At 40.8% G+C, this 14,943-nt stretch overlaps 3 protein-coding genes across 7 annotated transcripts; 1 reads left to right on the top strand and 2 right to left on the bottom strand.

The window, feature by feature from the left end:
* Positions 1–368: 368 nt before the first annotated feature.
* On the bottom strand, positions 369–4,293 carry LOC108632706 (maf-like protein Athe_1300). Of its 5 annotated transcripts, none has more exons than XM_018037437.2 (5): positions 3,798–4,293; positions 1,423–1,546; positions 886–1,130; positions 652–798; positions 369–576 (listed from the first exon to the last, which is right to left on the bottom strand). In XM_018037437.2, the coding sequence occupies exons 1-5, from the start codon at positions 3,851–3,853 to the stop codon at positions 438–440; spliced, it is 711 nt and encodes a 236-aa protein (XP_017892926.2). In that variant the 5' UTR covers positions 3,854–4,293; the 3' UTR covers positions 369–437. The 5 variants fall into 5 exon arrangements, with proteins under 5 accessions (XP_017892926.2, XP_026666457.1, XP_026666458.1 ...); XM_026810656.1 differs by lacking the exon at positions 3,798–4,293 and adding an exon at positions 3,310–3,760 and having other exon boundaries at positions 438–576; XM_026810657.1 differs by lacking the exon at positions 3,798–4,293 and adding an exon at positions 2,138–2,547 and having other exon boundaries at positions 438–576.
* Positions 4,294–5,950: 1,657 nt separating this feature from the next.
* On the top strand, positions 5,951–10,253 carry CPR14 (cuticular protein 14). Its single transcript, XM_018037438.2, has 4 exons — positions 5,951–6,056; positions 9,369–9,502; positions 9,691–9,971; positions 10,041–10,253. The coding sequence occupies exons 1-4, from the start codon at positions 6,042–6,044 to the stop codon at positions 10,046–10,048; spliced, it is 438 nt and encodes a 145-aa protein (XP_017892927.1). The 5' UTR covers positions 5,951–6,041; the 3' UTR covers positions 10,049–10,253.
* A 1,526-nt stretch (positions 10,254–11,779) lies between these two features.
* Positions 11,780–14,247, bottom strand: CPR22 (cuticular protein 22). Its single transcript, XM_018037349.2, has 2 exons — positions 14,140–14,247; positions 11,780–12,878 (listed from the first exon to the last, which is right to left on the bottom strand). The coding sequence occupies exons 1-2, from the start codon at positions 14,152–14,154 to the stop codon at positions 12,489–12,491; spliced, it is 405 nt and encodes a 134-aa protein (XP_017892838.1). The 5' UTR covers positions 14,155–14,247; the 3' UTR covers positions 11,780–12,488.
* Between the last annotated feature and the right edge of the window lie 696 nt (positions 14,248–14,943).

The following is a 14,943-nucleotide window of genomic DNA, read 5'->3' as shown; positions in this document are numbered from 1 at the left end:
GTTACTGGACTTTGACATTCGACGAAGATATTCCGCTGAACGTGTCCCAACGTACATTTGAAGCGTTAGACATTAATTTTGTAATACTTCGTAACGAGATAGATTAGGCAATTTATTTCCAAACGTGCTTTTTTATTGACACACCCCTTGTGTCTATACTTGATTCACTGTTCGATGTATCAAACGCCGGTACCGGTGTCGATGATGGCATTTTGTGATTTTGAATGATTTTACGTGTGAATGTAAGGATAATCATCATTTTTAGTAAAAGAATCTTCATTGAAGATTATGTGTCCTCACATTCTTAAAAGCGCTACTTCGTTTAATAGTAAGTGCACAAATTAGCATCGGAATGTATTGAACAGGTCTTGGAGTAAAGCTTGACTTTTATTACAAAATAACTTATATACAATCTACGAACTCGTGATTACATGCATTCAATCGCTACCAAACATTTCATTTAACTTTTTTACGGTCTTGTACAGTGGCATTCCCATAACTGTATAAAAATCACCATCTATTCTTTCAATCAAACAACCACCCAGACCTTGTGCACCGTATCCACCAGCTTTATCTCTAAATGAAACAGAACAATAATATATTACTGTCTATATTTATTACTATGTAGAAAGATTGTTAGAGTGCACTTACAGTGGTTCCTTTGTTTTTATATAAGTCCATATCTGTTCCTCGGATATATCACCAAATTTAACTTTAGTCAATTCATAGAAGTTCACTTCCTTGTTTGGTGTCTTCAAACAAACCCCAGTGTACACAATGTGTTCTCTGTTAGCTAAACTAACATCGATTCAATTTAATATTAGTATAATGCCCATTTAAAACCTGATTCGTAGGTCAGTTTGTATCTGGAAGATATGATCTTACCTTGATAACATCTCAAAAGCATGAGACTCATTCTTAGGTTTGCCATAAATAATATTTCCCATTGTGACCATGGTATCTGCTCCTATTATTAAATTAGGTCGTGCAGTATCTTCCTTGGATAATCTATCGTACACTTCTTGGACTTTGTATTTGGCTATATCCTGCACATACTCCCCTGAGTTTTTATACAGAGACCTATCTAAATTTTCATCGTACAACGAAGGGACCACCTCTATGTTCAACCCCTGTGCAAACAATCTCTTATTATAGCTGAAATTTATTGTAAATTTATACAGCTTTGAATGTTTAAAGTACAGCAGTTCTAAATCTAAACGGTATGCGTTAATGTTTATATTTAAACTTTAACTTTCACAGTTTGCTTTGAAGCCAGTGAAACCAGTATTTGAAATAGCATTATACTAGCTATAAAATATCGTCATTTCTTTCTGCAAAACTCGTTTCTCGAATAGGTTAATTGGATTGCTTTAAAGAAAAGAGCGTTCCTTACTGATATAAGGAATAATCATTTTTCTTTACCAATTTTTTAAGTATTTCCAATCGCCTCGGAGAACCACTGGCCAAAACAATCCTTGTCGTTGCCAAAGTTTGCATTGTTGGCTCCAACATTACGTAGATTCTACTTCTAATATAATTACTGTAACTAAAATGTAAGATTCTACAATCAATAGTTAATGGTTTTCATATATAATTCGTGCTAACATTAATTTATAGTTTAATTTAGAATAAGAAAATAAGTATTATCGTTGTTACATTCTTCTACCGGAGAATGCGAAGCGGAGAGATATCTGTATTTGTATGTACTCATTATACATATGCACCTATATATATCCAGATGTCGCTGAGCAGTGTACATTGTCGTTTTTACATAAATTGTTCATTTACGTAATTTGCTCATTCAGCCTGAATATTATTTGTTTAATATATATAACGATTAATTTGTAAAATAATATAAATAAACGAGCATCGCGAGCGGACCCGACAGCTGCGGCTACGTATTACATATATACAGTTAGCGTGTAATCGAAATTAAATATTACCACCGGTGTCATGTAACCAGTCGAATTTAATAATGAATCGAGAATGCAAGAGAGAGAGAGAGAAAGAAAGAGAATAAATTGTGCGATAACTCGCATGGCGTTCATTAACGCACGTTATGAAATTCATATAAATACTTTAAGTTACAAGTTTCTGTTGTCACTTGTTACAAGTGAAACGGAGCTCGTGTACTTACCTTCGATTTGCGAATTCCTCAAACACGTTGCGCAATGTGAATTTTTAGGATTTTTGGCGGATTATTTGGTTAAGAGAAAGCATATGCGTGATATCTCAAATTGCGAAATCAGAATAATTAGATAAGAACAGTATTTATCGATGCAATTTCTTACAATCTCGTGGCATACTCGTCTTCGTCAAATGGTTCTATCCGTTGTATTAATAGCGGAATTTTCGGTTTTTCACGAGTCGTATGATTCATATTCACTCGTGCACGACGAAGCCGACGGTCGACGCGTGTGCTTTGATTGATTAGAAAAATGTTAGAACAGGATAACTCTATTTTCGCGTATATACATGTACGTACGTGTACATGGGTGTATGTATAGGAGGATGATTCTAATGCATCGGTACATAATCGGTAAATTACGTAAATGCCGCATGCCATGAAAACGAACCTCCGTAAAGGTCAGTGAGTCCGTGGCGTCTTACATAATTCCGCAAGGCGAAAGGTTGACCCATCTTCTTTAACCGTCGCCTCACTTTAATACAATCCGTACGTATGATTTTTTTTTTATTACTGATACCTACATACATACCCGGCATTGTTCACCGTCGGTGCAATGATCTCCGACCGCCGCCGCGCGCCAGACCTCGTTTATAATCGATCGGTCTTACAATTTTATCGCACTCGTTCTTGTAACGACGCGTTACGTCTTTAATTCCGTCCGACTGGCTTCGTCTAAGGAACATTTTATTTATCTGATTGTCCAATTTACCGATCGGCCGATTTCTGGGAAAGACCGCGTGCGCAATCGTTCTGGGGATCATTAAATTCGTGCGAGGAGAGTAAAATCTTGTTAATCCCTCCAGCGTTTGACGTATAAATATAAATAATTATTGCGCAATGAACACGAATGCGGTGCAACATCCTCGTTAAGTAGTCAAGAGTAATTACTCAACGCGTTTGGTCACTCTTTGATGTATCATTTTTACACGCGCACGGAGTACAGAGCAGTTGACCTATACACGAGTAATTTCACTTATTAGCTAATGTTCACTGCTCTCAGCGCATCGCGACACTGGCCATTTCTTTAAATCTCTCATTTTCGACGTTACGTTTCGTTTACTTAGAAATCTTTTTATGAAACCGTCTGAACTCTACAAGAGTGAACAATGTAATTCTCGTACCTATCCATTGGACAATTCCTTTTGATTCGTACTTTGCATCCTTTCAAATTCTTCTTTTTCGAAATCGCGTTGAGAATTACGTTTTCACGTAAGATTCCGTAAGAAATGAACGAGGAGACAATGGCATCACCCACGTTTATCTTGTCTTGCCGACGCTCGTCTAATAACTAGTTTTTAATATGCAGCCTCGTCATACGCTCTTTGATTATGTAGATCTTGTAAAAGATAAGCCGAAGCGTTGTTTCTCGTGAAATCATCAACTAGAATTCCTGGTTAATTTGCATTTTTCGAGTCTCAACGAACGTCACGATATTAAATCTTAATTTTCCCTTATCAAGTTGATCAGAATTCAAGTTACAAACGATTCCGCGAAGAAGCTGTGACTACGCGAGAATAATTAACAGCCGCGATTCGGCAGCTGGGAGTTCAGAGGAGAGAAAAATTTGGAGACTCGAACGCGCGTAAGGAGCGACCCTCTCGTTTCTCACCTATAAATCTTTCGCTCGGAGTCGCCCAGCCTTTCTCGTCGGGATTCCACGGCCATTTAACGACATTTACTCTCTGTCATTCATGCCACGCGGTAAACGTAAACCGTACCTCACCCACGCGCTCCCACAAACTAAGGGGGGAAAAAAGCTCGCGGTTAATTAAATAATTGATGCAACAAGCCCCACTGATATATTTGATTACAGGAGACGAGTTATCACGACAGAGAAGAAGAACGAGAAATAATATAAAAAATAATACATCGTTTAACGAGCTTAGCTCGGTCGATGGATGACCAAATCGGGCTGCGTCGAGTTGCCTTTCTTAATTCTATTGGAAATCTAAAGAAAATGCAGGTGCAACCTTGAACATCGTTCCAGCAGGCAATCTTCAAAGGCAGATGGATAGACCGCATAATTCTACGATTTCTCGTTACGTGATAATTCTAGTCTAATCACTTTACGATTAACCGTAAGACGAATCTAATTCTCTCGAAGGCGCGACGTAACGGATTTTTACTGACCTTTCGCTTCCCTTTTCCTCCTTCAGCGTTCGTCTCGATGAATGCCAATCTATAAGATCGAACAGGAACGTCGACGAAATGAAACTAAAAAGCTTGAGGCTCGTCTTCTGTCCCCGCGATAAGTTTAAAAATAAGAAGAGAGCGTCTCTAACCAGAGTTTATCGTCCTGGGGCGCGCGGTTAAAAATCGTCCGTAAAATGTTTAATAATCGCGAGAGGTAGGCGCGAGGAGTAATCGCGTGGCGGCTCGTTATTAAATACGATTACGCAACGCGAGAAGCCGTTCTAAAGGACACCGTAGATGGCAATTATGACACTGTGAATATGGCAACAAGTTTTCCATCAAGCTAGGCGACGGGACGCGATGCGACGCGTCATGCCCTCGGGATTAGCATTAGAGCCATCGTAATCGCCCATCAGGGGCGTATTTCATCCCGGAACACACCTCCGTGTCCTTTTCCTTTCTTTTTTTCCTCTCGTCGTCGTTGTACCCGGACGTTTTATCAGAAAATTCAACCGTAGCTTTCTCTGTAAATTTCACGGCGCGAGTACAAATTACTTAGCCGAGCACTAGAACGTAAGAGACATTTCCTAATTAACGTTTTAGCGCTCAAGCTGAAAGGTATGAAGGCAAACAGAATAAAACGTTGATAACTGAATTTTTATTATGCCGTCGTGGACGTCGGATTAATTAACGCAATTATTGAAAGCAAATAACTCGTAACGCTTGATTAATTTCAATTTTATCCATCGCGTGACGCAATTCTATGAACGCGGTTCTAACAAAGACGGTAGGCAGGGAAGTAGGAAGATAATAAGCTTGCCAGGCATCTGGCAAGGTTCTACCGGATATTTGCGCCAGGAATTTTTTCAACTTGAACGAAACGAGCGACGGTGCGACGACAAAGGGGATGCAGTGTCTAGGTCACGTACTTACACGTGGCACCGCGTTTCATGCAATTAGAAGCGCAGGAAATTGTTTCCTTTGCGCGGAACGCGTGGACGCGAGGCGTTTGTCAACGTTTTCCTTACGCAGTACGGGTATCCAATCAATTTGCTTTTGTCGTATTCCAAATTCTGATGAACGTAGTTTTAGTTTCTCAGGAAAATTAAATAATAAAATAAAATGATTGTGAATTTAAGTGTAATTAATTTGTATAATTTTTATTTAGAATTTTGTACAATGATTTTAATTGCAATTATTATTTTTAAACAAGTTTTTAGGGATACGAGACTTAATCTGAATGTAGTTAGTGTATTTAAATAAATACCACCCTATCGTCTCAATCACCCTTTTAGGCACAATTGAAGTTCCCTAATTTTCTCAGCAAAGTAAAAATAAAAATGAATGTCAAAGGGTATCGTACTTCCTCGCAATTAAAATTTAAACATGTATTCCTTATTAGTCAGAAAAATCGTTAGTTGGTGGATTCGGACAATTTTTTTTTGTCGAAGTCCCGCATTTTTCCTATTGCTGATGATGATGACGATGATGAAGCACGCCCAGTGGTCAGAGGGATATAGACGAGAAGAAGAAGACGAAGAAGAAGATTCGTATTGTGAATAAGAAAAGAAGAAGAGGGCAGGGATGACCCCTTTCACCGGCGACTTCTGCCCGGCGTGTATATAAAGGAGGCGAACCGATACCGAGATGAAGCTACAAGAACAAGTAACATCATCCGTGCATCGTCTAACTATCAATCGGACCCTGTCAGTGAGAGATTATGTTCACTATCAAGGTAGGTAGAGGACTGCGACTCGCAAAGACGGGACTGCTAAAGTAAGAGGTTGGGACAGAAACGAGACGTGGTGATAGTGAGTTACTTGTGCCTCAGAGATTTTACATTTTCATTTATTAACAAAATTTGCCTGCTTAACTGTTTGCATCATGTCGCGTTTGTAAAATTCTACACATCTCACGCTATTGCTTCCTCATATTTTATATGAATTTTCATGTCGAGTCTTTTTCATTTCACATCACCTGTGCATTTCTTCCGATCGTTTGTGCTCGACGTTCGTATCTGAAAAAGTCGAATTCATCACCGGCGAAAAAGAGCTTGTAAAAAAAATTGTTTGACGCCGTGATAAAATATCGTTTTATTTAAATAACAGATGATACATAGACGGGCATGGGTGTACATAAAAAATTGTAATAGAAATACACCGATGGTATTCTGTTTCGTTTGACTAACATTGTCCCCATTGAAATTTGATAGGAACGTTGTAGTAAATATAAATTTTCAACGTGTCGGTGCACGTTTCTGCGTCTGCCTGTGCCGCGGCAAACATTTTCAATAAATTGTTTGAAGTTTGAACACGCCAAACATTGGCTGTTGGTGGCGACCGCGTTCCGCTTACTCGATCCCGTTCGAAATAAACGAGCTTTTTCCACGTTGGCAATGATCGGGAAAAAGCATTCCACAGAATTTTTATATTTTCATTAGAAGCGTAGGTACCGGTAACTGTGACTCGAATTGAAAATGCGGGGACACAGCGGTGCATTTTGAATCGCGAATTTAGATAATATTTGTACGGTTTGTTCGTGGAAGCTGTTAAGGTTGAACGAATACTTATATAAAGACAATGACAAAGCAATGAAATTTTAACAGTCACTAGATATTACATTAATAAAATACTGTACAAAATTATAGAAATTTTGCGAGCCTATTAGAAAAGTTATTACATTTTGAATTCTAATGTCGAATGACAGAATTTTGATTTCATTTATAAAGAAATATGATTGCAACAATGACAGAATTTTGTAATTTTGTATAATTCTTTAATACATGATTTAAGGATATCTTAAAGTTGAAATAATGTCAATTTCGAGGATATATAAAAAGTATGCAAAAGTAAGAATTTAGTAAGAGAGTTACAAGTCACGTACAGTTTAATCAAAAGTACCAAAACTATGCATTAGAATATTAGAAAATATGCGTTAAAAATTCCTTATGACCAAACAGTTCGAACAATTTTATAAACCTCGCTCTTCTGTAATTTTTTTCTAAAAGATCATTACTTCAAATATTAGCCACAGCTTTTTATTACATACCTTAAACTTTTGGCAGAGATCTTACGGCTCATACAATTCGCTTTAATGTTCGCGAAACGTGGGCGCCGAGCACGTCGGTTGCATCAGGCTAATTTTATTTTTAAAAGCATTTACTCGTGCTCGGAAGGTTTTATTACGCGTACACTTAGTTGTGTCGTTTGCGATGACACGCCAGACAGAATACGACCTTTCTCTTTCTATTTCATATCGCGAAGCTACGTCTTCGTCGCGAGCACGCTCACGATAGTTAGTTTCTTTATTAGCACAATTCGAGAGACGTTTTAACACTTCTTTTGCTCGCTATCTTCCAGACGCACTACGCGTTTCACCGCTAATCAGTTGCTAAAATTGTAGCTAAGTTCGAGTTACGTGTTAACAGTAATTAAAGCTGACGCGTTCAAAGAATTCAAGAAACTGTTTTACTTTTGCGATACAATGAAATTCTATTTAATTAAGAACGTGTATTGGAATAGACCAAAGGACTGTTCCAATTGCATTAGAGTTCTAATTAAAATGTGTCGTTGAACTGAATAGAGACGAACGGAATTCGCAGAGGGGAAACGCGTGAAATTAAGAATAGAATCAATTATCATGACAATTAGCGATTGCGTAAAGATGCGACACCATTTTCTCGCCTGTCGAAGAATCGTCGATGACACCAGCGAATACTTTTGTTAATAGCGTTAAACTGGGCCGTTTGGCAAGTTGAATAATCGAGTCGGACAAAGAGAGATACGTCTAAAAAGAACTGCATGGCCAATTTCCATAAGACAACGAGTTTCATTGAAATCTCAATGATTCAAGTCTCTCGTTTAGCGAGATCGAGTCGCGCGTTCGTATAAGAAAATCGAGGTTGGAATGAAAAATCTTCAGACTGTCGCATACCTTGTTCTATCCTCGAGCAGGCGTGTCAGATTTCCTTCCTCGTTCTCTTTTTTTCCTATAATAGATCGGCCTTCCATTGTCCGTTTACGCGGTTCCATTGTAGGAAGCGGATCAGTTGTTCGAGCTCGGTCATACGGTCAAGGAAAATCGAAATGTGCGCAGATTCCATTGTGTTACCGAAACGAAATCTTACCTATCGCAACGTCCATTCATTCCGCTCGTGATCATCGCATCGAACGTCGGATCAGTAATTAGAGACTCGTTGCGACACGGGAGCAGTGCGATTTAACAATTAGCTTTCTAATGTTTCTTTCGGGGACGATAAAAGATTATTTTGATTATGACTTACGTTTTTTCACAACGATAAATCGAAATGACTAAGTCGGCATGGAATGTCGTAGAATGATCTTCGAAACTAGTATTCGAACTTCTCCGTTTTAATTAACTTTAATTAGGCACACCCTTGGCCGTTCGTGACTGATAAACCGGCGATAGCGGTTAGGTAGCTCGCCCTAACATTTACCAAACCTTTTACCATTTAGGGTTGGGACATTCGTAGAATTCATGAAAGCAGCAGTCATGACTTGGCGTGGCTCGGCTCGGCATTGTGCAAAGGGCAATGCAAAGATGATAGCGCGCCTAGAAAACATCACGACGACGGCGTTGTAGCGAAGCCGCGCCGGCGGTCGCGTTGTTACGTCAGTTTGCAAATGACATTATGAAATACGGCGTAATGGCGGAACGAAAGTACTTACCTGGTAGAACGTGTAATGTAACGTAATGATAGACGACCGTGGAACGTGTAATTTCGTTCGAGAGCCATCCGTCGGGTCCTACGACGTCGTGTCGTTACCGAGAAAAATGATCCCTGCTACCAAATGTCAAACCGATTCGGTCGAATATCCGAAAACGTGTATCTATCGATTTTACGATACAAATTAAATAGCAGAGGCTTTTCGTAACGTAACTAAGTTAATTAGTTTCCGCGTTTTCTGTCACCGTCGCTGTTACACTCGACCTCTTAATTGTTTGCGATAAAAAATTCTTCGAATTTGATGTTCACATCTGATTAATTTTACATCGATAAAGGATCGTCTGAAATAATTGTGTCCAGGTGCTCGTGGCGGTCGTGCTCTGTACGACAGGGACACTCTCAGCCCCCCAACGACCATCGAGCGGCGCCGACAAGGATGCTGTGATCACATCACAACAGCTCGAAGTTAACTTCGACGGGAACTACATCAATAAGTAAGAGACAGAACAGATTATAGCAACTAGATACAAGAAGACGCGCGATCTAAGAAACTTTTATGGATTCGTTTAATAATTGAATTTGAAAAGACGAGCATATCGCGTTTTTTTTATATACGATATGGAGCTTTATCGAGCGATGGATGATAGTGCATCGAGAAATCGTTTTTGTAACATCGTTTAAGCTTCGAGACGAGCAATGGGATTTCGCACCAGGAAAGCGGCCAGCCGAAACAAGTGGACAATGAGACGCCAGTAGTGTCGCAGGGGTCCGATTCGTACACGGCGCCCGATGGCCAACAGGTGAGCATCACATACGTCGCGGACGAGAACGGGTTCCAAGTCCAGGGCTCGCACATCCCCACGGCGCCGCCTATACCTCCGGAGATTCAAAGGGCGCTCGAATGGAACGCGGCGCACCCGGAAGAGGACGACGGCGGTCAGCCCAGACCACCCCCTGGCAGAGGTACTTCTCTCGTCGTGTAACTAATCTCGGAATGAAAACGAACGGTGGACGTATATTTGTCGTTTTCAGGTAAATGAGCCACTCGCACCTCGAACGTGACCTGATTTACCCGAGCCAGCTTGCCATGGACAGAAACCGACCCTGAACCTCCGATCAACCATAAAAATGAATAAACGAATAAACACAAATAATAGCGTGGTATATTAATCTAAATAGACTCTTCGTTACAGATAACTATAAATGAAAAAAAAAAAATACACTGTTAGGCCGCGAGCCAGCCGGTATAATAATAACAATAATCGTTTTATACTCGTAATTGCATAAAATACGGAAAGAAAAATGGTAGCGCCGTTTAAACAATTTCATGCGCTCACGCTGTCTTCAAAAAGGAAAAATGAAAACTCAAAAAAAAAAAAAAAAAACACGAGTGAAGGGTTACGCCGACCGCGTGGACGCGCGTCGAGCGTCGATAGTACATTATTATTATAATTATTATTATTATTATATTACTATGCGTACTTACTATTTTAACTTGTGATTCTTTTGTATATAAATAAATAAAAACGTATTGCCGAACACCCCCGTTTCTTGATTTCTTTCTCTCCCAATTTTTTCAACTAACTACAATTAAATTGTGTGATTAACAAAACTGTCCTTAATTACATTACGTCAAGCTAGTAAAGTTTAAACAAGCAGTGAACGAAACGCGGTTTCCAACAAAGCCCGTAGCGTGTCTGAGTAATCGTCGACTCGTACTACTTAACGACGGTTTAAAGCCCACAGTGGGGCCACCAATGAGGTTCTACTAAAGTGTGGCAGTGTCATTGTAATCATTGGGACAGCGAATAGGGCCCAGTGGAACTCGAAACACAGTCGGCAAATGCACGTTTCAGTGGAATTAGAAGGAAATTGATAAGACCTATCTTGTATCTGACAACTAGAATTACAATTTTTATCTGAAACATTCCTTGGACGAAAAAAATGTATTTTGAAATAAACAATTTTATTTATTAATTAATTATTGACGCTAGCGAAAAATATTTCAGACAAAAGTTGTAGCTCTAGTTGTCAGCTACAAATAAGGTCGTATATAATAATCCCATGAGTATAGCAGCTTAGAAGTATTTGAGGAAACACGAAAATTTCAAAGAATCTAAAGTAGTTGAAATCTCAGAAAAATAAATTCCATTTTTACAATTTTGAGAAATGCTTTAAATAAAAGTTGTAGGTACTGCTATTACCTGTCAAAAAGATTGTATACAACCTTTTTCCATCTCGAATACTTCAAGCCTAATCGATTAATCAGTTTTTTGTACAATATAAAGTCTCTTTAGTAATCCCTTCTCTGTGGTAGAGCTATACAATACGTATGACACAGCAGAGCTTCAAAAATGATTAAATTCTGATTGACAAATGAATTGGAAAGGATTTGGGCAATTTTTATTTGAAACATATGATTCTTGACAAAATTACCAATGCTAGGAATTTAAGAGTCTGTCATTCCATTAGATAAACCGAATTTCCGTGTCTATCCTGTACAAGTAGTATAGAGTGCTAACTTCAAGCAAGCTTAACTTTCCCGTCCAACCTCTATTTATTCTTTGAGCCACAATTCTGCAGTTTGCGCAAATCTGCATCTAAATCGAATCGAACATAAATAAATAGCTGCAGATTGGATTTACTCTTCGCGAACAGTAGTTTGACGTACATTACAGAATCGTGCAAACGTAAACCTGGCTCGTTACGTCTTCTGCATTTAATTCCATTAAATATAAATAAAAAAGATGGATAAATATGAAACTCGGAGATCTCTTCAATTGCAACATTTATTTATATCGTTTATTGCAATCATATGCTTGGTAATTGTTATCTACATAAATGGTCGTTCCGATACGAGTACAGCATAATAATTAATATAGATGTACAAAACACAATATATATATATATATATATAATAAATATTTACAACAGATTGAACCAGAGTAAGTACGCGTTTCGTTATATAGTAGTATCTGTAATGCGTACACCAGGAAATATTTTATTTGAAAAACAATTTTTATTACGCAAACACGGTTCAGCCACTCGAAAGCAGTTCCAACTATCTCTGGTTGCTACCTCAAAACAGTTTCCAAGCTGTTTCGATTTTATATAAAAACTGTTTTTAAATAAACTACTCCCGGGTTTATAGCAATAATTAGAGCGAGAGGCGACGACGGGGGCGATTAATCGTTAATTACTTGTTCGTCGCGCGGCATTAACTATAAAATCGATCAAAAATTCCACGCTCAATTTTTACTCTTATAACATCGAACGTTCAATTTAATTCAGGAAAATCCAATAACGTTTTATACGTATACAACGTGGTGTACAATTTGTGCGAGTCATGCTCGGTTTATTACTCTGTTCGGCGACGGAATTTCTCGATGCGTTGTTACAGTTAAAGCGCGCGCCGTTGAAACAAAAATCGAACTCGCTGAGATCACATTCGACAGACAAATCCTGATAAAAGAGTAGCTTTTACACTTGATTCTGATCCTCCTTGCTCGGGTGAGCGGCTATCCATTCGAGGGCCTTCTGAATGAGAGGCGGAATCTCGGGGGTGGTCGGCAGATGAGCACCCTGCGGCTGGAAACCGTTCTCGTTCGCCACGTAGGTCAAAGAGATCTCTTGGCCGCCGTCGCTGGGATAGCTGAAACTGCCCTTTGCGTTCATCGCCTCCTCCTCCTTCCCAGCGTTCTCCACGTGACCTTCCTCCTCGGCTTTGATCCCGTTACCCGACTCGTAGTTCCACTTGTAGGAACCGTCCGGGTTCGGGCCTTCCTGGCTTTGGCTGACTATGGGTATCACTTGGTCCCCGGGTTTCTGGGGAGCAGCCGACGCCCAGCTGACCAGTGAAATCAGGAGTATCTGCGGGTCAAGCGTGACAAATGATTATACGAAGCGTCGTACTAACGTTTAAGAGTCTCGAACGATTTCTTCGTTTCTGTAAATCGTCTGGACCGTAAATCGTTGGTCGTTAATTCGACGTTCAGCCGTTTAATTAACCGTTATTTCTCGTTGGCGAAGGGTCGACTGTAACGGGAACGGGTCGACCGCCGCGGCAGATTACGCGATTAACTCAGAAGTAGAATTCGAAGTTTGCCGACATCGTTGACTCGACATCGTTATTTATTCATCATATGTGGGCACGCGTGTCCACGTCGAGTGGTAGAGCAAACACAGTTCGCAATTCCCTCGACGGAAGACGAAAACGTTGCGTTCAAAGTCGAGGGCCGTCACTCGTACCGTGCACGGTGATTACGTGATTGTGTTTGAACGACGATAAATTACGTCGTAGGAAGGAAGATCGATTTCCGCGTGTAATTGCGTGCTCGTATCGCCGCGCGGCCTGCCGTGCCAATTTAAATGGCACAACGATCCGCGCCTATCTATCGATCCGATCGAAAGATTCGCGCGATGTACAGCGCCGTTTAAATTCAATCGCGAGCGCCGATTCATCGAAAGCGAGAGGGAAAGCGACACGGCCAGTGATGTATGTATGTACGGTATAGTAGGCCGAGATCGGACCCGAGTGGTAATCCAAGTAGACGATTATTAAATAAGTCAGACGTGACTCTCGACGTCATCAGTTCTCCTTCACCGTTTTTATTCTAGCAAAGCTAATTCGCAATTGGATAACGATTTAATCGAAGAATTTCAAACGATCGGATATCTAAGTAATTTAGTAATTACAATCGTATACACACTTGGCTGCAATAACATTTTTTACGAGTCGCGAAATTGTTCGTCTCGCGAATCTATAAACAAGATTTTTAATCCATATCCGAACAACCGGGACGATTTTAAAGAAAACCACAATTGTTGGAATAGAACACAATTGACGATTAAACCACGCACAGTAACTTGCAGATCGCACTGAGATCACTTGTGATTCGAACCCCTCGCGAGAGTTCATCCCCGGATCCGAGCTCGTCTCATCGAGACTTACACGAATTTATCTCCGTCAGACTTCGCCCGCTCTTTTATCATCCCTCATCGTTTCCGACCTCTCGTTTCTCCACGATCCGATTCGTTCGCACCCCCGGTTCTCGTTTCGAGTTTCACCACGGTTTCGGGCAGCGTTCCCTCGACTCTTTCCTCTCTCGAACCGATGTTTAATTGCGCTTACCAGTGTCGTGTACATGGTGCGGCGTTAATCGTCGATGTAAGCCTAGCGTTTATCAAGCCCCGCAGCGCTCGGCGTATATATACCCCCGGAGGCATCACCAACACCGATTCGGTGTACTCTCGTGTTTGGCAAGGTATTGCCGGTGTCGTATAGTTGGCCATCTAAGTTGGACGCATATGGGACCTGGTGATACGGGTACACGACAGAGAGAGAAAGACAAAGAGCGGGGATGTTGCAGGCACGGTGGTACACGAAGACGCGACGGTGGTTACACGGGAGAAGATGACGGGGTTAAGAGGGAGAGAGACGAGACGATGGCGACGCGACGAAGGATAAAGGGGAAACGATCGGTAGCGCATTGTACGAAGACGGTGAAACGCGTATGAAAGAATAGTAAGAAAGCAGGAACGACGTTGAGACCGAGAGACGAAGATAGCGAAGCAGAGACGGAACGACACGCAGACACGAGGATCTCGAGTGCGCGTGGAACACATGAAGGTGACACGTATTCGAAGTTGAACGGAGAGGAAACGCATAGAGCCGGTGATGCATAAGTAAAACAGGCGCGGACAGAGATGGAACGACGGCCATACAACGAAACCGGTGACACACAAAGTCAGCTGCGCGCGGTGGCGGTTCGAAGGGGGGTTACGCGGATCCTCGTAACTAACGCTCGGCAGATGCGCCAGGATTTCTATGTTCGTGTACGGGCTGTTCGTGAACGTGCATGCGGGGAAACGTATGGGAATATTGTATATCACCTTCGTCGGCTACCTTCCCGGAGGGATCACTGGTGTCACGTTG

This window comes from Ceratina calcarata, unplaced genomic scaffold (assembly GCF_001652005.2).
Source record: "Ceratina calcarata isolate Rehan_Ccalc_2016 unplaced genomic scaffold, ASM165200v1 scaffold165.2, whole genome shotgun sequence".
NCBI classification, from domain to species: domain Eukaryota; kingdom Metazoa; phylum Arthropoda; class Insecta; order Hymenoptera; family Apidae; genus Ceratina; species Ceratina calcarata.
Note: the sequence above shows the minus strand (reverse complement) of the source record. Positions and strands in the feature narration are given on the sequence as shown.